The sequence below is a fragment of the Oreochromis niloticus genome, linkage group LG15 (genome assembly GCF_001858045.2).
Source record: "Oreochromis niloticus isolate F11D_XX linkage group LG15, O_niloticus_UMD_NMBU, whole genome shotgun sequence".
NCBI lineage: Eukaryota > Metazoa > Chordata > Actinopteri > Cichliformes > Cichlidae > Oreochromis > Oreochromis niloticus.
In genome coordinates, this window is record NC_031980.2 from 27,055,956 (window position 1) to 27,081,982 (window position 26,027).

General features: G+C 40.7%; 1 protein-coding gene across 1 annotated transcript; it reads right to left on the reverse strand.

The window, feature by feature from the left end:
* Window positions 1–4,642: 4,642 nt before the first annotated feature.
* rpl7l1 (ribosomal protein L7-like 1) lies at window positions 4,643–9,049 on the reverse strand. Its single transcript, XM_003455569.5, has 6 exons — window positions 8,626–9,049; window positions 7,796–7,904; window positions 7,517–7,677; window positions 7,302–7,439; window positions 7,102–7,211; window positions 4,643–5,285 (listed from the first exon to the last, which is right to left on the reverse strand). The coding sequence occupies exons 1-6, from the start codon at window positions 8,718–8,720 to the stop codon at window positions 5,077–5,079; spliced, it is 822 nt and encodes a 273-aa protein (XP_003455617.2). The 5' UTR covers window positions 8,721–9,049; the 3' UTR covers window positions 4,643–5,076.
* Between the last annotated feature and the right edge of the window lie 16,978 nt (window positions 9,050–26,027).

Consider the following 26,027-nt stretch of genomic DNA (forward strand, 5'->3'; position numbering starts at 1 on the left):
ATGCTGCAGCAAGGGTACTGACAGGGACTAGAAAGAGAGAGCATATTTCTCCTGTTTTGGCTTCCCTTCACTGGCTTCCTGTTAAATCCAGAATTGAATTCAAAATCCTGCTCCTCACATACAAGGTCTTAAATAATCAGGCCCCATCTTATCTTAATGACCTTGTAGTACCATATCACCCTATTAGAGCACTTCGCTCTCGCACTGCAGGCTTACTTGTTGTTCCTAGAGTATTTAAAGGTAGAATGGGAGGCAGAGCCTTCAGTTTTCAGGCCCCTCTTCTGTGGAACCAGCTTCCAGTTTGGATTCGGGAGACAGACACTATCTCTACTTTCAAGATTAGGCTTAAAACTTTCCTTTTTGCTAAAGCATATAGTTAGGGCTGGACCAGGTGACCCTGAATCCTCCCTTAGTTATGCTGCAATAGACGTGGGCTGCCGGGGATTCCCATGATGCATTGAGTTTTTCCCTTTCCAGTCACCTTTCTCACTCACTATGTGTTAATAGACCTCTCTGCATCAAATCATATCTGTTATTAATCTCTGTCTCTCTTCCACAGCATGTCTTTCATCCTGTTTTCCTTCTTTCACCCCAACTGGTCGCAGCAGATGGCCGCCCCTCCCTGAGCCTGGTTCTGCCAGAGGTTTCTTCCTGTTAAAAGGGAGTTTTTCCTTCCCACTGTCGCCAAAGTGCTTGCTCAGGGGTCATATGATTGTTGGGTTTTTCTCTGTATTTATTATTGTGCTATCTACTGTACAATATAAAGCGCCTTGAGGCGACTGTTGTTGTGATTTGGCGCTATATAAATAAAATTGAATTGAATTGAATTAAATTGAATATTTGTAGGTTGCTCCCATGCAAAAGTAGCCAAGTCGTTTCTGCCAATGCCAAACAGCTTATTCTGATATTGACTCTTGTTCTGAGCTTCGGGTAGCCCAAGTGATGAAAATCAGGTTAGCCGGTGTTCTGGGAATCCATCCTACCTGACAAAACTTCCTACCCAACGTTTCTGCGCAGACACGGCTCATGCGCACAACACCAACGCCGAATTAACTTCTTTTTCCCTCACCCATCCAGAATAATTCTTAAGGTTATGGTTATGGTTAGGGTTATGGTTAGGGGTAGGGTTAGGTTTACTCACAAGTCACGGTCAAATTATAATACGGGTAGGACGTTTTGTCAGAGTAGGATGGTTTCTCAGAACACTGGGTTAGCAACACCTGTGAACATGGACCCTGCTACAGGGTCAGTGTCTGCTCCAAGAATGCCACATCTGACTGACCTGGATAGGGACTGTGCCACAGGAAAACTTAACGCTGCTGTTCTGCAAAACAAAGTTGCAGGGTTATTAGGAGTGAGCCAATACATTCGACAAACTGCCGTTCCTCTGGTGTCGGCAACGTGCACTGCAACTTGAACATGTGGAGGAACGTTATGTTAAGCGATGAGTCCACATTCTGACTATTGTAGTTCCATCATAAGGTCAAAGTTTCAAAATGTGGAGAGGACACAAAGAACGCTATGTTGATTGCTGCACTGATAGGATAACAGCTTTTAGTCCAGGGACTGTGATGGTGTATGGTGGTATCCTATTCACTGGAAAAACATTGTAAGCAATCTCAATGCAAAGAGATATTGAGATGAAATTCTGCAACCAGTGGCAACTACAGTCTGGGACCAAACTCTATCCTCCAAGATGACAGTGCTGGCCTCAACCCCATTGAACACATGTGAGATCAGCTTGAGTGTGCTGTTCATGCCAGTGTGACCTACACAACCAACTGGCTGACTTGTGAGAAATGCTGGTTGAAGAATGGGATGCCATCCCACAGCAGTTTGGGACCAGCTGGTGACCAGCATCTGCCAGGCTGTTGTGGCTGTGTATGGTTCTTCTACATGCTCCTGAGGCCCCTGTTTTTTAAATGAACAAATTGTTTAATTGCCAATATGTCTTTTTATTCAGAATCCAATCATCCAATCCAATAAACAGCATGAAGCAAGAGTCAGTAGCAGATTAAGCTGTCACAGGTGCAACCCACAAATGTAATTTTTCTTACATATGTGGCACCATTTAAGGAGAAATAAACATGCTTTAAACAGTATGAGATTTATTGCCAGGAACATTTCTGCCACTTTCTGATAGTGCTGTAACTAACTTTAAGAATATATTTCACCCACTGTTATCATCATATCTTGTACCAACACAGAGCAGAGCAGCTACCTGGGAGAGTTCTACCAAGAACTACTCCAAGAGAAGTCGATTATGCTCTTAATAATTTTACCTTTTCTCTATGTATGACTTTGGATACTGTAACTCCTGTGAAAAAGAGAGCCTCAAATCAGAAGTACTTGACTCCCTGGTGTAACTCTCAAATGTGTACCTAAAGCAGATAAATCGTAAGCTGGAGAGGAAATGGCATATCACAAATTTAGAAGATTATCATTTAGCCTGGAAAAATAGTTTGCTGCTTTATAAAAAAAAAAAAACGCCCTCCATAAAGCTAGAAGATCCTATTATTCATCATCACCCAGGTTTCTCTTCAGCACTGTAGCCAGGCTCACAAAAAGTCAGAACACTGTTGAGCCACCCATTCCTTTAACATTGACTATGATTTCAGGAACATCTTCACAAATAAAATTTGAACCATTAGAGAAAAAAATACTCAGAATCATCTCACACATTTAACATTATGTACAGCTACTTTCAGTACCATTGATATTCATTTAGTCTTTTTCTCCAATTGATCTTTCTGAGTTAACTTCAGTAATTACTTCCTCCAAACCATCAATGTGTCTTTTAGACCCCATTCCTCTGTTTACATTATACATGGTTCCCTTAGGCAGTATCATCAGGAGGTATAGCAGACATTTTCACTGCTATGCAGATGACACCCAACTTTATCTATGCATGAATCCAGACAACACACACCAGTTAGTTAAACTGCAGGGATGTCTTAAAGACATAAAGACCTGGATGACCTCTAACTTTCTGCTTCTAAATTCAGATAAAATAGAGGTTATTGTACTAACATATTGTATTTTGCCCTAAAGTTCCTAGAAATATGGTGTCTAACCAGATACTTACTCTGGATGGCATTATCTTGGCCTCCAGAAACACTGTGAGGAACCTTGGAGTTAATTTTGACCAGGATATGTCCTTTAATGCACATATTAAACCAATATGTAGGACTGCTTTCTTCAATTTGCGCAATATCTCTAAAATGAGGAAGACTCTGTCTCAGAGTGATGCTGAAAAACTAGTTCATGCATTTATTACTGCCAGGCTGGACTACTGTAATTCTTTATTATCAGGATGTCTTAAAAACTCCTTGAAAAGCCTTCAGTTAATCCAAAATGCTGCAGCAGGAGTACTGACAGGGACTAGAAAGAGAGAGCATATTTCTTCCCTTCACTGGCTCCCTGTTAAATCCAGAACTGAATTCAAAATCCTCACATACAAGGTCTTAAACAATCAGGCCCCATCTTATCTTAATAACCTTATAGTACCATATCACCCCATTAGAGCACTTCACTCTCGCAGGTGCAGGCTTAGTTGTTGTTCCTAGAGCCTTTAAAAGTAGAATGGGAGGCAGAGCCATCAGTTTTCAGGCCCCTCTTCTGTGGAATCAGTTTCCAGTTTGGATTCAGGAGTCAGACACTATGTCTACTTTTAAGATTAGGCTTAAAACTTTCCCTTAGGCCCTCTATGCTGCAATAGGTGTAGACTGCTGGGGGAATGATGCGCTATTTCTTCTTCACTCACCTTTCTCATTCACTATGTGTTAATAGACCTCTCTGCACTGAATCATACTTATTAATCTCTGGCTTGCTTCCACAGCATGTCTTTTATTCTGTCTTCCTTCTCTCACACCAACTGGTCATGACAGATGGCTGCCCCTCCATGAGCCTGGTTCTGTTGAAGGTTTCGTCGTGTTAAAAGGGAGTTTTTCCTTCCCACTATCGCCAAAGTGCTTGCTCATAGTGGGTCATATGATTGTTGGGTTTTTATCTGTGTATTATTGTAGGGTCTACCTTACAATATAAAGTGCCTTGAGGCGACTGTTGTTGTGATTTGGCGCTGTATAAATAAAACTGAATTGAAACACTGTTACAACAAAGGAGTAATTGATTTTTCCTTTGTTTTAATTTTTCCATATTGTGTTAAGCTTGTGTTTGTTTTTTTTGTTCAAATTGCTCAGATTTTACCTGAATGCATTTATGTAAACCCCCCAAAATATAAAAATCCATCTCAGACCATGAGTATGCACAAATGATGGTCAAGCTGTCTAGAAAAATGAATACTACTATATCTGGAGAAATTGCAATATGATTGTAGCTAATGATGGTTTACAGTATGCTGGGTTTAAAAGGTGAAGGTATATAACGGTATAAGTTTATGAAGACACTGAAAAGTGGAAAGGCAGTTAGTCCAGATGACATACCTGTGGAGGTCATGGGGTGGTTGAGCCTCTAAATTGTTCACCACTTGTTAGAAAACACTTTGGAAAGATGTTCCTCCTCAGACACCTTTTCAGTTTTGTCACACAAAAACTTGTCTTTTTTTTCCTTGTGGGGTGAAAGCGTCTGTTTAACGGTCATAACGGTGTGTTAAACACCTCAACAAACATCACAAGAACAGTCATTTAGTTTAGTTTTTTTAATTGTAAAACAAAAAGTATTATAACATAATACCATCCATCACCCTCTTCAATAACAGCAATCAGTTTTGTGAGCATGCTGCACACATTAAACCTATTGACACTGGAGGTTACAGACCCCATAAGAGTTTATAGCAGGTGGGCTGCTGGCTTCAGCATGGAGGACAGCCCTCCTAGATCATTTCATTAATAACCTTGCGTAAGTAGCAAGTATTGACTGTTCCTCAGAAAACCTGAGGAATCTTAATGTACGTGTTAACTTTAATATTTTAACATAATTCATACAGGATAAGGCAAGAGACTCCACAGAACGAGTAATAAGACCTTCTCTGCCAAAGAAGTGACAACTGCTCCGCAACAGGTACAGTGTCTCTGAAACTGGTGTCCAGCCCAGTGTCCATCCTGCACGTGCTCCCCCTCAGTTCAGCTGTCTGATGATTACATTGATATCTGTGCCACGGTACCCTGGGTTTCCCAGGTCCTTCAGGAGCCCAGCTTTGTCTTTGATGGAGTGACGAGCCACTGACAGCCTGAACGGCAACAGGAAGTTATTGGCAGCTCGAAAGTTCTTCCCAACAGAGTAGATCTCATGAATCAGGTCCTCCAAGCAGATGATTCCTTGTTTACCTGTAGGCCGAGAAAAAGGAGCAGAGAAAGCTCATTAAAGCTGATTCCTGCAGAATCTGAACTCATATTTAGCAAACGTGAACAAAAAACAAACAAACAAAAAAAAACAGCTTGTATATTTATAATCACATATCACAGACTGTACCTAAAAGAGAGACGTAGCCGCTAGCTATAATATTTCATCCATAACATCTATATTTTGCAAAGTCTGATGACCATTAGAGTCAAAAGCAAAAAAAGGTTGTGTGTTTTATTGTTAGCACAATAAAAACAACATCTGCAAATAAAAACAATGAGCTGTGAGCAAAATGGGCCTGGCTTCAGGAAAGGGGAACTAATGAAAAATAAGCAACTTTCTACTGAGATGGGCAGGAACGAAACGAGTGAACAATTATCGTGATAAAAGGTTGTGGCTACACACTTTTTTAATTGCAAATCCAATTACATACAGCTGTTTGAAGGTATCATTAAAAAAACAAAACAAACAAACATTGTATTTCTCACATCCTTGCACGACAGTACTACAGACAGCCACTGTCGCTGGGTGAAATCAGTTACAAACATGGTGCTGCACCAAGAACCTTGTACTAATTGCTCCGGTTGCTAGGAGATTGCCATGGTTGCCAGTAATATCTCATGTTTGTTGGCAAATACTTCCCAATTCCAAGCAGGGCGGTAGTAAAATTTGAAAAAGTGGAATGCAAACCAGAAATAGAGATGGTTCACCTCAAAGTAACAGCTGTGTCTCAGTGTTACAGTAAACATGTTTCTAAGATGCAACTATTACTTTGAAGGTGAACCTTCTCCATTTCCAGAGCTGTTTCACTACAGCTCGGAGAGCAGCTAGACGCTGTTTGTAGACAAGTCCATCACTTCTATTCAAACTGCAATCAGAGCAATATGCTAGCAACCAAAGCAATCACAAGATCACAAGGAGATTTTTCCCAACTGGACCAAAAGTACATATTTTTATATAGAGACAGAGGTGGTTTCCAGGGAGTCACTGACCATCTGTAGGCATGTGTGACTGGGGCTTTAGCCATCATCCCCCCGGCAACTGCCATCAACCTCCAGCAACTACTCAAAACTGGTTGGGATATACTCATCTGGTGGTTACCAGATGGTCATGGACCTTTCTAATTATCACATGTGCTAGCAAGAAAGCTAACATTACATTGTTACTGATCATGAGTCTGCAAAACCTTGATACACACAACTATGTTTGTCTGCCCTTTAGAGGACATCATAGCCATTAGTACCTAATAGGATCAACTCGGCACGGTTTGCCACCTGCTCGCCCGGGGTTCCAAGCCATCTGAGCAGGTACTAAAATTTGATGTTGTCAGACTGCAAGGCACCCACTGGCTGGTCAGTGGCGTCACTCGATGAGTCCTGAGAGTGATTTTAATTCACGAAAATTAAAACTGCAATTTTTGAAACCCGGCATTGAGGGAAATGGCTACTAAAAACAATGCTTGTGTTCCCCTGAGTCTGACGAAAGGCCACAGATGGAGCAGCAGGTATATTCTTGACTCCAACTCCACCTTTTTTGTAGCTTTCGTGTCGCAGATTTATTACATCAACTTTAACAGTACTAGTCGGCATTCAAAAAAGGGAAAAAATAATTTAAGAAGTAAAAATAGAACCATGCATTTTATTTTACATAACACTTCAAAGAACGATGGAGTATGACAGAGGGAGAAAGAGAGGAAGAGAAAGAGGAAGGGATGAAAAGAGAGAGAAGGTGCACAGCTGAAATGAAGTGCACTGTGACTGCAGGTGAGTGGGGAGGGAGGCTGTAGTGTGAGTGACTCACCCATGTGCTCCTCGATGAAGGTGTTGTCTGTGAGGGGAACTCTCCTCCTGCCTATCCTGGTCTGACCTCTCTTCAGAATGAGCTCACGAACCGACTTCAGGTTGGGAAATCTGTCCAACACACAGCCCAGTATGTAGAGGATTGAACACAAATTCAAGCCAGCATTACCCTCCAAAGTACACGGTGTCTCACGCACTCACCCCCATGCCACATAAGGCTCCACCATCTTCATCATCGCGATGGAGGTCTTGTTAATTTTGACAAAGGTCCCGCTGAAGATCTTCCTCAGCCTCATCATCTGGATCACTTTCATCACTTTAGGACTGACGCCTTTAGTCCTAACAGGAGAGAACCAGTTGGGTTAAACAAACTGTCGGCCGGTTCTGGAAGCCTGTGTCTGCTTTCCAGTACTCACTGTCTAATGCGGACAGCGAAGGCAAGCTTGTTCTTGGCTGGTGGTAGAGGTTCAGCCGGTCTCTGTTTGACCCTTTGGATGCGGGTGTCATCCCGATGCTGCGTGTGGCTTTCCTTTAAGAAATCTTCCAAACGCTTGAACTTGATTTTCCCTTTAGTCACCTGCAGCATTACAGGAATACACACATGAATGCACAACAGTACATAAATTCCATACAGCCTTTAACTACAAAGTTAGTATATATTGTATTGTATATATGTAACAAGCATCAGTACTTACCCTTCTCTTCTCGAGCAGTGCGAGTTTCGCTTGCGTGGCTTTGATTGCCTGGTATGCCTTCCTCTTTTTCAGAAGATACTCTGGAACCAACTTGATTGCCTTTTTTGTCCTGAAGAGAACAAAAAGTAAGAGAAAGAAGCTTTGGACAAACTAAATCACCAGTGTGTGAATGTGTGCGTGAATGGGTGGATGACTGGATGTGTAAAGCGCTTTGGGGTCTTTAGGGACTAGTAAAGCGCTATACAAATACAGGCCATTTACCATTTACCATTTAAATAAATGCGGCTCAGTCACAAGATTGTGCTGTGGAGGAGAACTGGAGGCGTTGACTAGCTTCAGTTGCAACCCTAAAACTAAGGTTTTTCAGTGTTACCACAGTGGGTTACTTCTTACTGGGGTATCACAGGTATGATAGGTGTGTTAAGACTGCTTCTCCAAAAAAAAAAAAAAAAAAAAAAATTGTTTATGAGGACCTAGTTAGCCTGAGGTCCCAGGGATTTTCTTGCGTCCTTGTAATAGGACGGCCGGGAGAACAGGATTGTCTGACACAAATTCAAACAGCATGACCCAGAAATTTTAGGGGTCACGCCAAGTCGGGAGGCCGTGGGTATACTTATTCAGTTCGGAGCTACCTTCGGTTCACCGACGGTATACACTCCATGTGAAAGTAAGCTCCTCCAGATACGCCTTTTTCACCCATCATCTTTCTAAATAGACACCTTAATCGAATCTTTAAGACTCGTACTTAGCGGGAAAAGCATAAACAGCACAGCTACACATAGGAAACCGAACGGATGAACTTAGATACAATTATAAAATCAAACACATACTCTGATTCGGCCATCGTAGATTCTTCGTCGCGGACAAATGACGTCAGCAGACAGTACCTCGACCTGCCCCAGCGTTTCGGGTCGAGCCTTTCCATTCAGCGGTCCATGTTTGGGGGTGATGCCATCATGTGTAGATCTGACATTTTTAAGGTGATGCCACAAGATGCCGCGGTACATTGGGGGTGATGACGATGCCACGGCCGTCTGCACAGACATGCCTCAAAATACTAAGCTAAAGCGTCCATTCCATCATGCTAGTATCGATGCTATCGACGTTCGGATCGATCCGCCCATCTCTTACTCTTTTTCCAGGTTTAATTTTTGTAACCTGGCGTGTTGTGCCGCTGCAGATTGGTTGCAAGAACGAATGCAACCGCCTCCAAATGGGACAATCCCCACTAGGGTTTAAATTCCCGGGACTCTCCACCTTTTGTTTTTAGAACCTTTTAAGCCTGTTTCCTTCGTCAAGCTCTGTCTCAATGCTGCCATCACCTGGATGGCTGAGAACCCACACAGACATTTGTCTCACTTTGCATCTATGCAAATCTGACAGTAAAAGATTTGTTTTAACACCAAGCATGACCTAGGGTTACACAAATATTTTTATCAGGACCACTTAAGGTTTGCCTTCCTTGCATGAAAGTCTAAAATAAACTTATTTTGGATTTTCATATATTAATCGTTTGAGTTATTTAGTGAATGTGAATAAAGCATACACTGTTATTCAGCCATGCCTCCCTGTTCCCACACACCATGGCCATTTTGGTTTCAGTGTTTTATACACTGCTCAAAAAAGGATATCTATACTGATATGGACCGGGTAATGTGTTAGGAACAAAAGGATATCATGTGGAAATGAGAATGATTAACCTACATAGGTTGAATTCAAAGACGCCCTAAAAAGATGGTATTCTCCTTATATCGCCTTTAAAGAGACATACAGTACATCTTTCCAAATGCCTTGGAAATAATCAGTTTTCAGAAAATATTTTAAACTGTTCAGAAAAACTGCTTCAGACCTAGGACAAGACAGAGCTGTGGTGTAGGCATCCAAAACACGTGCTTTAAGATGCATTTTAGCACTACATGTCACATTTTCGGGCTCTAAACCCTATAAAGCTGCTATACTGTGGAAAGGTTGCACAAACACTCTAAGAAGGATGAACACTTCAAGTCATAAAATTAAATGAAAAGATGACACAAATTATTTTCCTAATTCTTTCACTGTAGCAAAGTCCATGAAATCACTTTTTTAAAAATATGGCATAAGTACAAAAGGCAGTCAGGATCTGTTCCCTGGCCTGAAGGCACAGGGAAACGACCCTATTGTGAAATGGCGAAAACTCCAAAATATAGGCATCAGGCCAAGGGGATACAAGGATACCCACCCCAGCCCACCACCTCTCAGCAAGGCCAACTTCAGACTGGAACAGAGTCCAGCCCCTCTCCGGGGGACTGGTTCCAGAGCCCAAGTCATGCGCTGAGTTGAGCTCGACTATAGTCAGTATAGCTCAACCTCACATACTAGCTCAGGCTCCTTCCCATTCAGAGAGGCGACGTTCCATATCCCAAGTACCATTCTGGGTAGCTGGGGATCTGTCTGGCAGAGCCACTGCCCTTGGTTGCTACCTGGCACAGATTGCAACAGACTCCTACTATGCCTCCTGGGGGTGATGGGTCTACAGTAGTAAAATATTTATTTATTCTGTATCAGGAGGTCTGCAGGATCTTAGCCCGGTCATTGTCAACCACCCTGTGGGGTATATCCCATTTTGTCCATGGGACTTTAGCCCATACTTAACATAGATGTTCCTGTATTTTATACACTTTGCCAGCCACTTGTATATGGTCTTCCATGTATGCCGTTCATGTTAGCATCTTGTACCCTGCTGTTATGTGCTGGACAGTCCCTGTACAGATAGAGTAACTATGGTAGCAGAGAGACTTACTGTGTCTCAAAGTGCCATCAAGAAGATGATAGAGGTTACTTTATTCTGTTCTGTATTAACTGTGGATCAATTAGTTCACCAAACCTTTTTATATAGGTTTTATTTATTTCAAAAGTGTAGTTTTTTAAGTTTGAATGAACTAAAATGAAAATAAAAACTAAATGTTTTTATTTAGTTTAATTCAACTATAATAACCTTGGCTCACACATTAAGACATACTTTTTTGTGTTCAAAACTCATGTGACTGTGTCAGCACTGTGATTTCCTTCAGTTTAATTTCTCCCTGATAATTGACTGAAATAACTGAACTGAACTACTTTTTGAATATGTGCAGTTTCAGGTCTGAGCGTATTGCTCCATCTAGTGAGCCATCTTAAGCATTGCTTAAAGTGACCTGAATACTGCTTAGTTTTTTTTTTTATAAAGTACAGCAACAACAGAGATATTCTGCACACATCAGTATCAGCTTTATTGGGTAAGTATGAGTATACATAAAAGGAACTGGGCTATATTTTTATATACATTCTAAACACATTTTTAATGACCATTTAATTTATTTAACAGCCACATCTTCTATCTGCCGGTAAAAGCTGTGCAGTGACCTGTCCTTCCACGATGATTCTTGTTCCTCTTCTTTCTCAGGGTTCTGCTGCTTATATATAAAAAGTCCCCTCTCGCCCCTGCAGGCAGTCTATCCTTCAAGCTGAGGGTTCTGTGCAGTATCTTTGCTGTTCCTAGGACCGTCCTCTTCTGGATATGCAGCATGCCTTAGTTTAGTAGCAGGTATACTGGATATGTTAGTAGAATGATCTAAATGTTCATCACAGTGAAGGCCTATGGAAGGAAACTGCACAGATGTCTGCTTGTTTTGATTCTCTGTAGTACCAGAATGAGTCAGTAACATTATTAATATTCTCTGGGGACTAGTTTGACTAGGTGGTAAAAAGAAGTAAAATGTAATTATTTATTTTGTAATTTATTTGCAATTGTGAATAATAATTTCAGTTCAGTAATCCTGCTTGGCGTTCTGCCTTCCTTTCTTTATTCTCCTCTGTCCAAGTCCAACAACACCTTCTCTCTGGCACTACTCAGAAAGTTGAATGCAGCTATAACCCGATCACGGAGGTCGTTCCTCTTTATTTATTTATTTATTTTCTTCAACAAAAGACACTTACTTACTTTGAAAAAATTCTACATTAAATTTACAAAGTTCTGCCCACTCTACAATGCTTTTGATTCAGATCAGCATCAGAATTTGCTTTGCTACATACACTGAATTAAATTATAAATATGAAATATAGAAAAATAAAAATAAGGTACTCCATTGAAGACACAACATGTTTTGAATATGTACTCCAAAGTTATGCTGTATACAATATAAACAAAATATGTGAAAGTGAAAATAGTGAAAATAGTCCAAGTGTCACAGGGAGAGTTTGAGGCTGAATGTGTTCCGACTATCCAGCGTGTCATGGAGAGGGTATGAAGGATTGTGTTATGGTGCGGGTGAGTGGCTGTTTTTCTATTAGCTCTGGGTTTCCACCTCTAGGTGGAGCCTCATCAGCCTTTAAGACCAGCGCTCTTAACAAATCTTTGCCAGAATGTCTGGTAACCTCTGATAGTGCTTGCCCAATTATGTTTCATGAGAATTCATTGTACTTCTTCTTCACTAACTTTGTTATCTCTTATGTCTCTACTATTCTCTGGATCATCTACTCACCTTCGCAGTATAGTCACGTTTTTCTGGATGCTGGTCATGTCTATTCACACCATCACACCATAGTTCACAGTTCATGCTCGATATTTCAAGTGTCACGTTTTCACAGCCTGTAAATAAAGTTTCACTATTGAGAAAGACTGTGCCTCTGGCTGAATCTGCATTTTGGGTCCACTCTCTCGCTCTGGCCATCCTGTTTTAACAGATTGCCCATAACTCGGACAGCTTCCACCTGTCTTACACTGCCATCACAGATGCCTTGAGATAACTTGAGATGCCTGTGCACCACTCTACAGACCAATTCTTAGGAGGAGTCATAGGGAGGTGATGAAAAGTTTGATGGTCACAGGTAAGAGTGGTTCTCTGAGCCAGTCAGAGGTGGGTAGAGTAGCCAAAAATTGTACTCAAGTAATAGTAGCACTACTTAAACATAGTTTTACTCAAGCAAAAGTAAAAAGTAGCCGTCTAAGAAATTACTCTAGTAAGAGTAAAAAAAGTATTTAGTAAAACGGCTACTTGAGTACTGAGTAACAGAGCATAACATCTGATTTAATGTTTAAAAATGAGATAATCAGACAAAGATATAAAGTCTAACTTCTGGTATTTGAAAGAATGAAAAATATACCCCCCCCCAAAAAAACAACCAACAACAAAAAAAAAAACTACATAGAATGATTACAAAATAATAAATCTAAGCAGAAGAAAGTTTTTCCAAATCAATATATACATATATAGGCAAGTGGCTCCAGCAGAGTGCAGTACTTAAATTTTTTTTTACTGCAAACCTTAGTCACCCAGTCTCACATGCATACTACTTTTTTCTATACCTTAACACCATGTCTTACATTCACACACACAGGAGCAACTCGGGGGTTTAGTGCCTTACCCAGAGATACTTCTATATGCAGACTGGAGGAGCAGGGAAGTGAATCACAGACCTTCTGATTGGTAGATGACCCACTCTGTTGCCTGAGCCATGGCTCTGTAAACTGGAATTGGGATTTTGGCATTATTTGACACATATTATTTAATGGAAAAATAATAGCAATATTAGCAACAACTACTTTTTCCACGAGGTGTTGTGTAAGTCAGTATCCATGCTGGAGTTGTACTGTGTTCACTAGGGCTGGGCCATATCATACTGTTCAAATTCAAATTCAAATTCAAATTTTATTTGTCACATACACAGTCATACACAATACGATATGCAGTGAAATGCTTACACAACTGCTCGTGACCTTAAGAAAAAAAGAAAAGAAAAGGCTATGAATAAGATAGGAAATAAATATGAAAATTAAAAAGGGTAAATTTAACTAGGAAGGAATAAAATAAAATATATATGAATTAGTTGAAAATAAAATAACTGTACAACACAAATTAGAATGAAGAGTAAATTTAACTGGGAAGAATAAGATAAAATATATATGAATTAAAGTTGAAAATAAAGTAACTGTACAACAAAATACACAATACACAATATACAAATATATAAGAATGTATGAAGAAATATAAATATATATACAATAACAGCAGCTGTACAAGTATTAAATGGAAATGAAGAAATATAATGTCCAGTGTTGTGCAAACCACATTGTAGGTGTCTTGTGCAGTGCAAATATGCTTAAAGTGATTAAGTGTAAACAAAGTCCAGACTGTCCAGTGTGTGTGTAAGAACCATATGTGTGGGTCCGTTCTATGTGGTGGTGTGATTGAGAGACCGTATCGCCTGCGGGAAGAAGCTCCTCCTCAGTCTCTCTGTGTTGGTCTTCAGGGAGCGGAATCGCTTTCCTGACCTCAACAGAGAGAACAGTCCGTTGTTGGGATGGCTGAGGTCCTTCATGATCTTCCTGGCCTTGGTACAGCACCGCCTGCTGTAGATTGAGTGCAGGTCAGGGAGCTCGGAGCGGATGGTGCGCTTAGCTGATCGCACAACCCTCTGTAGAGCTCGTCTGTCCTGCATGGTGCTGTTCCCGAACCAGGTTAAGATGTTTCCCGTCAGGATGCTCTCTATGGTGCACGAGTAAAAGTTCCTGAGCACCCTGGAGGGCAGTCGGAAGTCTCTCAAGCGTCTGAGGTGGTAGAGACGCTGTCGGGCCTTTTTCACTACAGTGTTGATGTGACAGGACCATGACAGGTCCTGCGTGATGTGAACTCCGAGGTGTTTGAAGCTGTCCACTCTCTCCACTGGGCACTCGTTGATGACGGGGGTCTGGTAGTTCCTCTTCTGCTTAGTACTGAAGTCCACTATCAACTCCTTTGTTTTTCTGATGTTTAGAAGGAGGTTGTTCCTCTGGCACCAGGTCTCCAGATTCCTAACCTCCTTCAAGTAGGCCGTCTCGTTGTTGTCAGAGATCAGGCCCACCACGACGGTGTCATCAGCAAACTTGATGATGGTGGTGGAGCTGGTAGTGGCCACACAGTCATATGTGTACAAAGAGTACAGCAGGGGGCTCAGAACACACCCCTGGGGGGCTCCAGTGCTGAGAGTGGTGGAGGCTGAGACATGTCCGCCCATCCTTACTGCCTGTGGTCTGCTAGTTAGGAAGTTGGAGATCCACTGACACATAGATGAGCTGAGTCCCAGGTGCTCCAGTTTGGTGGTGAGTGTGGAGGGAATTATGGTATTAAATGCAGAGCTGTAGTCGATGAAGAGCATTTTAACATAATTCCCCCTTCTAGTGTCCAAGTGAGTGAGTGATGTGTGGAGGAGATGAGAGATGACATCATCTGTGGAACGATTTGGACGGTAAGCGAACTGTAGTGGGTCCAGTGTGTCTGGTAGTGAAGAAATGATGAAGTCTCTGACCAGGCGTTCAAAGCACTTCATCACTACTGAGGTGAGGGCTACAGGGCGATAGTCATTGAGAGAAGCAGGGTGGGGTTTCTTCGGGACAGGAACAATGATGGACTCCTTGAAGCATGTGGGGATCACCGACTGAGATAAAGAGATGTTGAATATCTCAGTGAGCACAGGTGCTAGCTGGTATGCGCAGTCTCTGAGGATACGACCTGGGATGCCGTCTGGTCCTGCTGCTTTCCTGGTGTTCACTCTCTTGAAGGCTCTCCTCATGTCATGCTCAGAGATGACGAGCACGTTTCCGGTGTTGGCAGTATCTTCCTGTCTGCAGCCGTTAGCGCCGCTAGCACTAGCATCGTTGGAGTCCTTAGCTGCAGCCTCGAAGCGAGCATAGAAAGTGTTCACGGTAATACCGGTATAATGTTGGGCAACGATAAGAAAATGAAATATCGCGATAGAATATGGGTAAAACGCACATGCGCAGTGCCTTTATTTTCATAAGCACGTGGTGGAAAAAGCATGGAGGCGACGGAGAATGAGAAGGAGGAAAGCGGATCGTTGAATGAAACGGATGAACCAGAATTGGTTTGTAAAACTGCTGCAACTTCACTGATGTGGAAATGGTTTAGCTTTCATCCGTCAGATACACAACAAAGCGCTATTTTTGGTAGAGCATGGTAGTGGGCAGTCGTTTCCTCGTTTTTTGGAAAATACGACACACTTAAAATCAATCCTTTGATTTTTCTGAAAATCGACAGTGCCCCTTATAATCCCGTGTGCCTTATGTACGAATTCTGATTGTGTTTACTGACCTCAAAACGATTTTATGTGGTACACGGCGCTCGAAAATCTGTCTAATGTTTTAGTACGACTTTGCTAAGCTACGAACCCGCACTGCTTGATGGATTGTCGGAGCATTACGGCTACCGTAGGCAGGAGCCTCGTGGAGTGATACGTACTGTGCTTCAACATAATTTTAAGTTTTGTGGATATTATACATGGTTATGCTGAGGATATGTCGGCCAGTTTCCACTGGAAATGCCTTTTGGTTAAACTGTCAGCAAGGAATTTGCATTTGCACTGTTAAATTTTTATATAACTTTAATGCACATAAATAACAGCTGCTTGTTTAAGTGAAAATACATTGTTTGTTTTTTTTGCACTAATAAAGTTGTGGAGTTGTAAAGTATTTTGTCTAGTGTCAATTATATCGTCAGTTATATCGTTATCGCAAATTTTCAAATGTATATCGTGATAAATATTTTTGGTCATATCGCCCTGCTCTAGTGTTCACATACAGAGACACGCTCAGAAGATGTTGGTTCTCTTCTGTGCTTCGGCTGGGTTCTCATTTGTCTCTGGCATCTTTTTGTTCTTAAGGTGGTTGATTGTTTTTCTGATCTTCACTTTTGCTGGTTTGCACAGTTAATTTTGAAAATTATTTTTCATCCTATACACACTTAAAAAACCAATTGCTGATATATGCTGTTAATACACCAACATTTTTTTATTTTTTTAATATGATGAGAATAATGAAGAAGAAGGAATTCAGGGGAAGCCACACAACAAGGAGCCTCAGGTTGGAATTGAACCCAGGCTACTAGACTTAATCTTATGTATGATCTCTTGGGCAACTGGTGAGCTAAAGCAATACACAACATAACCACATATATACATAAAATTAGGTTGCGTTAAATTTACCTTCAAAATTCAGTCAGTCCAAATTTTTTTGGACTGTCCCTTTGAAAAATCAGAGTCAGATGTATACACCAATGGTGTATTATTAAAAAAAAAAAAAAAAAAGGTTTGTGAGTTTGTGCTGCGTAGTCACAGAGAAGACAAAAGTAGTTCTTTGTACTTCTTAGGTTCTTAGGCCTTCTTTGCGTTAGCTGGCTTGATCAAACCTAAAACCCCAGCTGGAGATAAAGGGTAAAAACCTGATTAGTCATCAACATTCTCTGCTAAGCTGGGATTTCAGTTCATGCAGTATATGCAATAAAAAGGTAAAACTCTAGTGAGATGCTTAGTTTTTTACTTTCATGCTTTTTGGCCCACTTCACTATTTTGATGTGGACGTGTGCGCATTTTTCTAACTTGTATTTGCCACTAAAGCTCATATGATTGAGAGTAAGACGGAATACAAGAAAAAATATTTTTTAACAGCAGCAACTAGTCATTTTAGCATGCTTCATCATTATGTATGGGGTGAAAGGCGTTGCCACACTTTAGTCTTGGGTGGCTACACAACTCTTTGCAAAAACACTGAGCTAAAAGTCACTAAGGGGACATGAAGATGTGATACTTTAATGCTCTGTGGGTCTGTGTGTACACATTTATCTGTTTTTAGCAGGAAAATTTTGACTAGTCCAGCTTTGAAAGAGAGTAATCACCAATATTTGTTGACCAGGAATAAGGAGTTTTTTCAAATTATGAACTATGATGTGTCACACACATCACATGTTCTGAATATGTCAAGTAAATGGGACAGTTTGAAATGGTTGGACAAATGGAGTGCAGTCCCACTGTATCATATTACCTTTTGTAAGGACAGAGGAGCTGCCCTGGGTAAACTGTCAGATGGTTCCCATGGCAATATGCATTTACTGTGTTATTCAAAACCCAGACACACAACGTATGCACACCCACCTACACACGCTACAAAGTCTCAGATAATTTTTGTTTTTGAATTAATAAAGCCAAATTATTCCACAAAGGTCAGCGCAAGTCTCATTATGCAGCACAATAGTCACTTTAATCAGACTTCAAAGAGAAGCGGCTCTACCACTGCTGAGCCTGCATCTGGCTGTGTTTGTACTTTATTACAATATTCAGGTTAAGGTCTGTGCATCTATTCAGAGTGGTTTGGGGTGTGGGTTCTAGGGTGGGGGACAGAGAGCGATAGATGGGAGGTGGGGGTGGTTATGACAAGGCTAATTGATTTTAAAGTCCCTTTGAAGTCAGGAGTGTGTGAAGCATAACACAGTCGGGTGATTTATTTTTTGTGCTCTCCCTCTCACAGGCATAGATGCACATGCAGTACTGTGTGAAAGTCTCGAACCACCCTCAGTTTGTAATTTGCTTCAAAGGAACCAGACTTTGTTGTATTTTTTAAAGTGTCTTGAGCAAGGAGCGCAAAGAACCCATTTTAAATAGTGTCTTTAGGCACTTTTAAACTAACAGCTTGTCACAAAGATATATAATTAAGTAGAGTTTGAATGACATAAAAAAAATCTACTCCAGGTGATTCCTAAGCTAAAAACTGGCTATATCTCTGCATGGTGTGCAGAGTGTCCCTAAAAATTTGTGGTAAATGGAATTATTATTGTATAGTTTTCTATTTCAGCACTCAAAGTGCTTCATACAAACATGCCTTATTCACCCATTCATGTGTTTCTACACCTAAGTGGTTTGCAGTGAAAGAACTGGAGAACTTGGGAGTTCTGTATCTTGGCCAAGGATACTTTGGGATGCAGACTAGAACAACCAGAGTCTGAAACACCAGTAGATGACCTGCTCTACCTCCTGAGCCAAAGCCACAAAGCTGTCCATAAGTGTCAGGCCTAGAAAGCTCTCTAAAGCAGATGAACCTTATCTGAAAATGATATCTTTAGGATATAGGATATAATATAGCAAAGAGATGACCCAGGACCTAAGATGTATCTGGCCCTTGTGTCACATCTGCGGAGGCAGACGGCATGGAGTGAGGATAATATGGACCCAAAAGCAGACAATGGAGGCAGAGTGAGGTGATGAACAAATAACAAGCCTTTTATTTGGCTGAGCAAAAGTACAAACAAAAAGCAAAGAAAGACTAGAATGGAGCTAATAAAACCTATACTGGAAAAACTAAATACAAAACACTGCATGAAACTAGAAACCTGGAAACATGGGGTGAGAAACGCAGACAAACCGACAACAGACAGAGGAAGAAAGAGAACTAAATACACAAGAGGGTAACACGGGAATGAGGAACAGGAGGGAAACACAGCTGGGACTAATCACACACACCAGACAGGGAGGAAGCAAAACAGAATACTCTAACACAAGACATGGGACTGTCAAAGTAAAACAGGAAATAGACGAACATAGAAACCAGGATAATTAGATGCAACACAAGGAACACAGGGGAGGCGCAGTAACAAACCCTAAAGACTAGAAATCACCAAAATACTAATGAATATCTAATGGACCTAGAAGTACAAAAAACTAAACCATGAAAAACCACTAAATCACAGAATATTAATCATCAAAAATATAAAGACTGGGACACCCGGGACCATGACACCTTGGGTTGATCCCTGTACTGCTCGCTGAAGCCTGAGAGCAACTGGAAGCCAATCTTAAGGAAGGGAAACCAAGGGAAAAGGCTGAGCTAAGCCAAATTACACATTAACTCGATTGACAATCAGTGGCAACAGGACTTATGGAGCAATGAATGAAAATGTGAAGTTTGAATGATATTCTACGGACAGTAGGTGCTGTTAACAGTGGTTTATGAAGTCCTGCTTAATAACTGATAATACAATTCTCACTATTTAACATTTAAAACAGTTATATTCAATATAATCCATATGAAAAGTACCCCTCTCATATTTATATGTGCAGAATTTATTTTCAAAACAGTATAGAGCAGATATTTTGACTTGTGATAAAAAGAAAATCACAGTTGCTACTGTTCACATTAACAGTGGTTTTGTTCTATTCAAACATCTTTTTAAGCCATGACAGTGTGAACAGGCGCAATTCAGCCACCTGGTCAGGTGACCTTGATTTCTTGTTATACTCTTTGTCTTTTTTCTTGTCCAAGTTCAGTTCACCTCAATGGGCATTATACTGTTATATAAAGATAACAGAGAGAAAACCTCAACAATCAGATGACACCCATGAGCAGCAACTTGGCAACAGTGGGAAGGAAAAACTTGTTCATAGGAAGAAACCTCTGGCAGAACCAGGCTTAGGGAGGGGCAGCCATCTCCTGAAAATGTGATTGAGAAGTTGTTAGCCAATAGGATGCTGTTAAACAACAGTTGTCTGTTGTCACTCTTGCGTGCATGATGGTTTCTTTGTGTGCATGGCTTCTGAGTTCTACGTGCATGGGTTTTTAAAATTCATGCTCATGACTATGCTTTTTTCTTGTGTTGAGTTTTCAACATAGATCTAATTCCATAGTGCTGCACCAAAAACCTACTTGTAATTGCTTTGCCCATTCCCAGATTGTTGTAGTCACCTGTGGTTTCCATGGAAGATACCGACTTGTCAGCAAATGCTTGCTAGATATTAGAGAAATGGTACTAAAAATTGAAAAACTGGTGTTTGCAGACACGTGGAAACGTCCCATTCAAACTTGGGCAACCAAAGCCATCGTAAAGATATCTGTAGGTCTGCCATTTATGTGATGTCACACATTCAAAATGGCAGGTAAGTTAACATCAAATGGTTTTATCCTGAATAGAGACTAAATAAATAAATACATTTGTAATAGGCGGTAAACGTGTTTTTTCTATGCTAAAGTATCTTAACATAAGAGCCTATGGGGACTCACTCACTTTTAGAGCCAGCTTAAGAAAAAGATATTGAAAATATGATCTTTTCCATTTCTTGACATTAGGATGAGTCAGGATGCAGGAGGAGGTGAGCACTGAGCTCGGCGATGTTTGTGTGCGACTGCCAGAGACAGCACAGTGACAGGCAGTGCAAGCAAACAGTTTTGACACGATGCAAAAAGGCCTTCCCTGGTGTTAAATCACATACACACAGGTACAGCACGTTTTGTGCAGCTACACATGCACACACACGCACTTGCACATACACACACAGCTGTATACATTCGGGCTCTCTTTCTGCAAATTTCCTTCATGCACACGCAGCAGATGGGACAATCAGGCTGCTCGTCACATGTGCCTTTTGAAGATATGAGGCGTCAGCATGGTGGATAGCACTGAATGATTTCACAAGAATGAGTCAAACTATAATGAGGTATTTGATGGATACATTTATTACATAATATGCAGCATGGCCTGATTTTCCTTTTTATTTATGCAGCAATCTGTGCTAACGGCTGTGTAAGCAAGTACCAACCACACAGAAGCTCGCTAATCTGTTACTGGAATAGTTTTTAAGAAATAATGATAATAAGCTTTATGATATAACAATAGTGTTCAGGTAAGTTAATTGTAATTACAAAATGTAAGTAAAACGTTCACAACTATGGCCATGTTTTATTGCAGCTGCTCAAAAACAAAGGGAGATGTTGAATGTATGACTAATTACCATGAGCCAGATTGATCTACAGTTTCATTTTACTCTTGGCTATATATGACGTCAGTGAGAATGATATCACTATTGTAGTCATCACAGGTACACTTTTCTGCCTGTGAGCAGAGCAGCTGCAGCCATCTGATGTTCAAACCGTCAGTTTCTAAAATAATATATATTATATTAATGAAGGGGGTAACTGGAAATAATAAATAAAAACAACAAGTAATGCAGAGTGTCAATATAAGACTAGCTCAGGTAAGCCATCCAAAAAAAGCATTTTTTCTCCTTTACAAGGGACACTGGGGGGTGTGACCGGTGCGGTTTTAAAAAATACTTTTTATTAATGGAGAGTCAAAAGAGCAGGAGTTATAACGTTGTAAATGCTAATTTGTTAACCTCTTACATTAGGTTTAAAATTTCTACCTATTTGGACCAAATGTTACAACTTTTAACAACAAAAAATAAACTATAATGCCAAAATGAATTTATAAGACCTTATTTGAAATGTATTATCTATTGAAAATTCCTGGAGTTGCCAGTATCAGCAGGGTTAGCAAAATCTTAAACTGAAATGCTCCTGTTTTGCACATGTACGGAAACCTTTCTGCTCACAAAACAAGGCACAAAGCTGAAACTGAGACTCCAAGAGATTATAGTGCAAAAGGCCATCAGGTGCTTCTGCCATGGTCACAGCATCTCATTTTTCAACCTGTGAAAAGTGTTCAAATCCCCCGAAACCAGGGTGTGAAGCACTAAACACCAACTTCCAGTAGGGGATGCTGGAGGCCCATGTTGAACACAGGGCTTCCCATTACCCTGGTGATGATAGGCATTCATTAACGTGCCCTGCAGACTCAGTGGTCCCAGAGTTAACCTGGGAGGAAGCAGAGCTCAGGAGTCTAATATGCGATGAGCCATTAGCCTGCAGGGAACAATTAGGGTCCTTGTTTAAATAGGCAATGGTTGATTCGACTCATCATTTGAGCCGGTGCTCAGTTGGGGAATAGGCAATTAGGTTGACCATGCTTGCTCGAGTGTCATTATGGTCAACATCTGTCTGCATGAAAGCTGGCCAGAAGACCTGGCGTTAGCACCCGGATGATCTTATTTTTTAGAGTTTTGAGTTTAAGTCAGAACTGCAGTTAGAAGAGAATATGAATGACATTAGAACTGTTGCAGTGAAAGCCTTTCCTTTTCTCTATAATAATAATTAATGGAAAAAAAGCACCACTGATTTAAGATACATTAACAACCTTTAATCACATATTTTTTAGCAAATATATATGCATCTTTTCCACCCACCACTACCAGTTCAAGCAGAAAACTAAAAATTTTAACATCCAAGAATTTAAGAAAAACTAGAAACACTAAGCTTAATTACAGCAATCTGTTTACCTGCTACAACCTCATCCACACATCAACATTTCTGTCGTACATTTTAATATACCAAGCTTGCTAACTTGATAGCTAGCGTGGTAGGGTATATTGCCTACAAATGCAATCATTTGCAACCTTTCTATGATGCTAATGCTAATGCTAATAAATTCACTTATGAGCTTTTTCATTGATGTCTAGATTGGAAATTCCATATCAATGACTATAATAAGCGTCCAAAAATATATATGTCAATACAATTTTAATGTCGGCCAGATAGAGGGCCTATTTTACAAACACTTTTAAATAATCGTAAGTCTGTTACTGTTTCAGACAAAATTAAAACAGTTTCAGAAAGAATAAAAGACAAGCTTTATGGGGACATTTGGTGGTAGCCCAAAGCATTCACGAGGTACTGCTGTCTGAACACAGACAGAAAAATCAGCTCCATCTACGTTTTACTATGTGCCATGAGTCACATTACTGTAAGTCCTAAACCATAATGGACAAGACAGAAAAGTCTAAATTATTTTTATTTAAAAATAGGTGGTCTGTATGATCTTAGGGTGACAAAGGGTTGAAGGTTGTACACAGAAGAACAAATTCACACATCGCTTTGTCACTAGTGGACATTCCAGACTCCGGTTTCCTCTGTCAGGTTTTTGTCACAGTGTGATATGTCAATCAAGCTTATCCTCCGCTCTCATTAGTAATCCAGTTGATTCAGACGCCCACTTCGTGTTAACAGAAGTTGTTTCATTCATTGATTTTCTGTGGTTACTGCTAGTCACCTAACTCAGACACCCCTTTGTAATATACCTGCATTTACATGACACTTTTTTAGTGTCACTGACCACTCAAAACACTTTAAACTACAAGTCAGTGCTGTTTATCTTTGCATTCATATAGTGTATGCTCTTCAAATACTTTATGTTTATCTCACATTGTTGGTCAATTCAGAATCACCAGTTAACCTAACATGCACATCCTTGGATGGTGTGTGCTAGGGTAGTGCTAGTACAGGGAGAATCACAGGAAAATGGTTTCCATTCTTCTCACAAAACAGGGGCATTTTAATTCTAGGCTTTGCTAACCCTCTTGACACTGGCAACCTCGTTTAGGTTATGGCTAAGGTTGGAATTTCTTATCCACTTACTAAGTAGGAACTTTTCAGGAGGTGCTAAACTGAGTCCATCTATCTTTGTGTTGGAAATTACCATTGTCTAGGTATTTTATTGGTTATGTAATGTTGCCCTCTGTTTGTCTCTGGGCAGCCAATATGAACTGATTGGACAAGAAATTGAGTTATATTACTCAGTGGCTCTGTGGCGTAGTGGTTACCTCTTTACCTTACATGTAAGACCAGGAGATGACATACAGCTTCACGGGCCACAAGCCAGTGTACTCCCAAATTGAGATAAATGAGAGCGCTGCGTAAATGGCAGGCATCTAAAATACCTGTGCAATCTACTGTGTTGCCCCTTTTGAGCAGCACACATTATTTAAACTTGAACTTAACTTTGAGTTAGATATGTAAAAAAGAATCTTGAAACAACCTTTTGAAATTCTTTTAAAACCTGGAAGTTAAAATTATAACATTATTTTCTGTCACAGATTTGGCCAATAGATTCCAGTTCAGGATGATTTGAGGGCCACGCCTTTGTCTTATAATGTGTCTGGTTACGTGATCATTTTTAATTCCTTAAACTGCAAAACAGCACATTAAAAAAACATGGCTTCCTTTTCCTTTCCTTTCCATGTTGCATGTCATTTTTCTGTGTGTCTTCATATCCATGCTGTGTTTTAGCTGCGGGAAAAAACAAGGAAGTCGGAGCCTCGGAGCACTGGCTGTTTTTCACATTATCTGCCTTTCTCAGCGCCAGTCCTGACCTTGCCGCAGTGTCCCTGAAGATCTTTGTTCAAATTCTACCATTCCACTGAATGGTGCTACCTAAATATATGAAAAAGAGATGATAATGTAGGGCAGAATATTACTATTGCTACATATTTCATATATGTGCATGAGAACTGCATTCCTTCACTCCTCTTTTAGTGATAGCAACACAAACCAAATGCGTTGTTGGAGTAATTTTTCCCTTGGCGCTTGCTTTCAGTGCAAGTTATTTTAAACCCCATACATTGCAATGGTAACATTTGACTCTGAGTGTAGACCTCATTTGAAGCTTTTACTAACAAGATACTATCCTCAGAGTCTCTCCCGTGGGTGTAGTCATAGCCCCTTCTGGCATTTTCCTGCAATAATGATGTTTAGCGCGGTTTTAGACTACAAATTTAAAACTTTGCTGCTCCCTAATCAGCTGCCTCCCAACACGGGGAGAGCATCATTCATGTTCATGTATGTTGGCCGGTTTGTCAGAAACCTGAGCACTACCTTATAAATTCATGAGCTCTATGGCTTTGATGTTGAGGGAGTGTGCTTCAGCGCGCCAGAAGGCAATTACTTACTGTTGCCATTTGTAGCGTATTGACTCTGTAAAGTCAAGTCGTTTCATCAATAAGCACTCGGTGCATCCATTCCTCTTTTAGCAGCCAGTTATTGACAGCGATGCTTTCGGAAGCCACCTCAAATGATGGGCTCCTCCATAAAAATGCCATCTGATCACTATTAGGTTTGATCTGATGGCTTTGGGCCATTGTTAACAAACGCTTCGACTGGAAGCTCGCCATACAAAACGAATGGCCATGTGCTGTGGGTTGAGTGGCTGTAAACAGCTTCAGAGTGCTGTGTGGAGAGAGAGGGAGACATTTAGCAGCCAGTCATTATCAGCACTGTGTGTTTGCGCTTCCCTCAACCCCTCCTTCCAGCTTCTCTTTAATTCGTGGCTCAAGACTTGGTTGTTCGTCTTGTAATCGGAAGGTTGCCAGTTCGAGCCCCGGCTCGGACAGTCTCGGTCATTGTGTCCTTGGGCAAGACACTTCACCTACCGCCTACTGGTGTTAGCCAGAGGGGCCGATGGCACGATACGGCAGCCTCGCCTCTGTTAGTCTGCCCCAGGGCAGCTGTGGCTACAACTGTAGCTTGCCTTCACCGGTTGTATGAATGTGAGAGTGAATGAATAGTGGTATTGTAAAGCGCTTTGAGGGGTCCCGAAAAGCGCTATATAAATGCAATCCATTATTATTATTATTATTATTATTATTAATTGTTTTCCTTGGTCTGTCACTTCTTTTCCAACTTTACAGTTTTCCATTTTTATATTTTTACAGTAGCCATTTTGGGCATGTTTTTTTTTTCTTCATTGATTTGTGCCAATAAACGAGAACAACAGCTAAATTTTGCAGTTAT

Excerpts from the sequence above, each read along its gene's own strand:
- rpl7l1 (XM_003455569.5), bottom strand. The coding sequence starts at position 8,720 with ATGGAAAGGCTCGACCCGAAACGCTGGGGCAGGTCGAGGTACTGTCTG. Across the intron at positions 7,905-8,625 it reads TCTACGATGGCCGAATCAGA|GACAAAAAAGGCAATCAAGT; the intron begins GTATGTGTTTGA and ends TGTTCTCTTCAG. Across the intron at positions 5,286-7,101 it reads CTTCATCGAGGAGCACATGG|GTAAACAAGGAATCATCTGC; the intron begins GTGAGTCACTCA and ends CTCGGCCTACAG.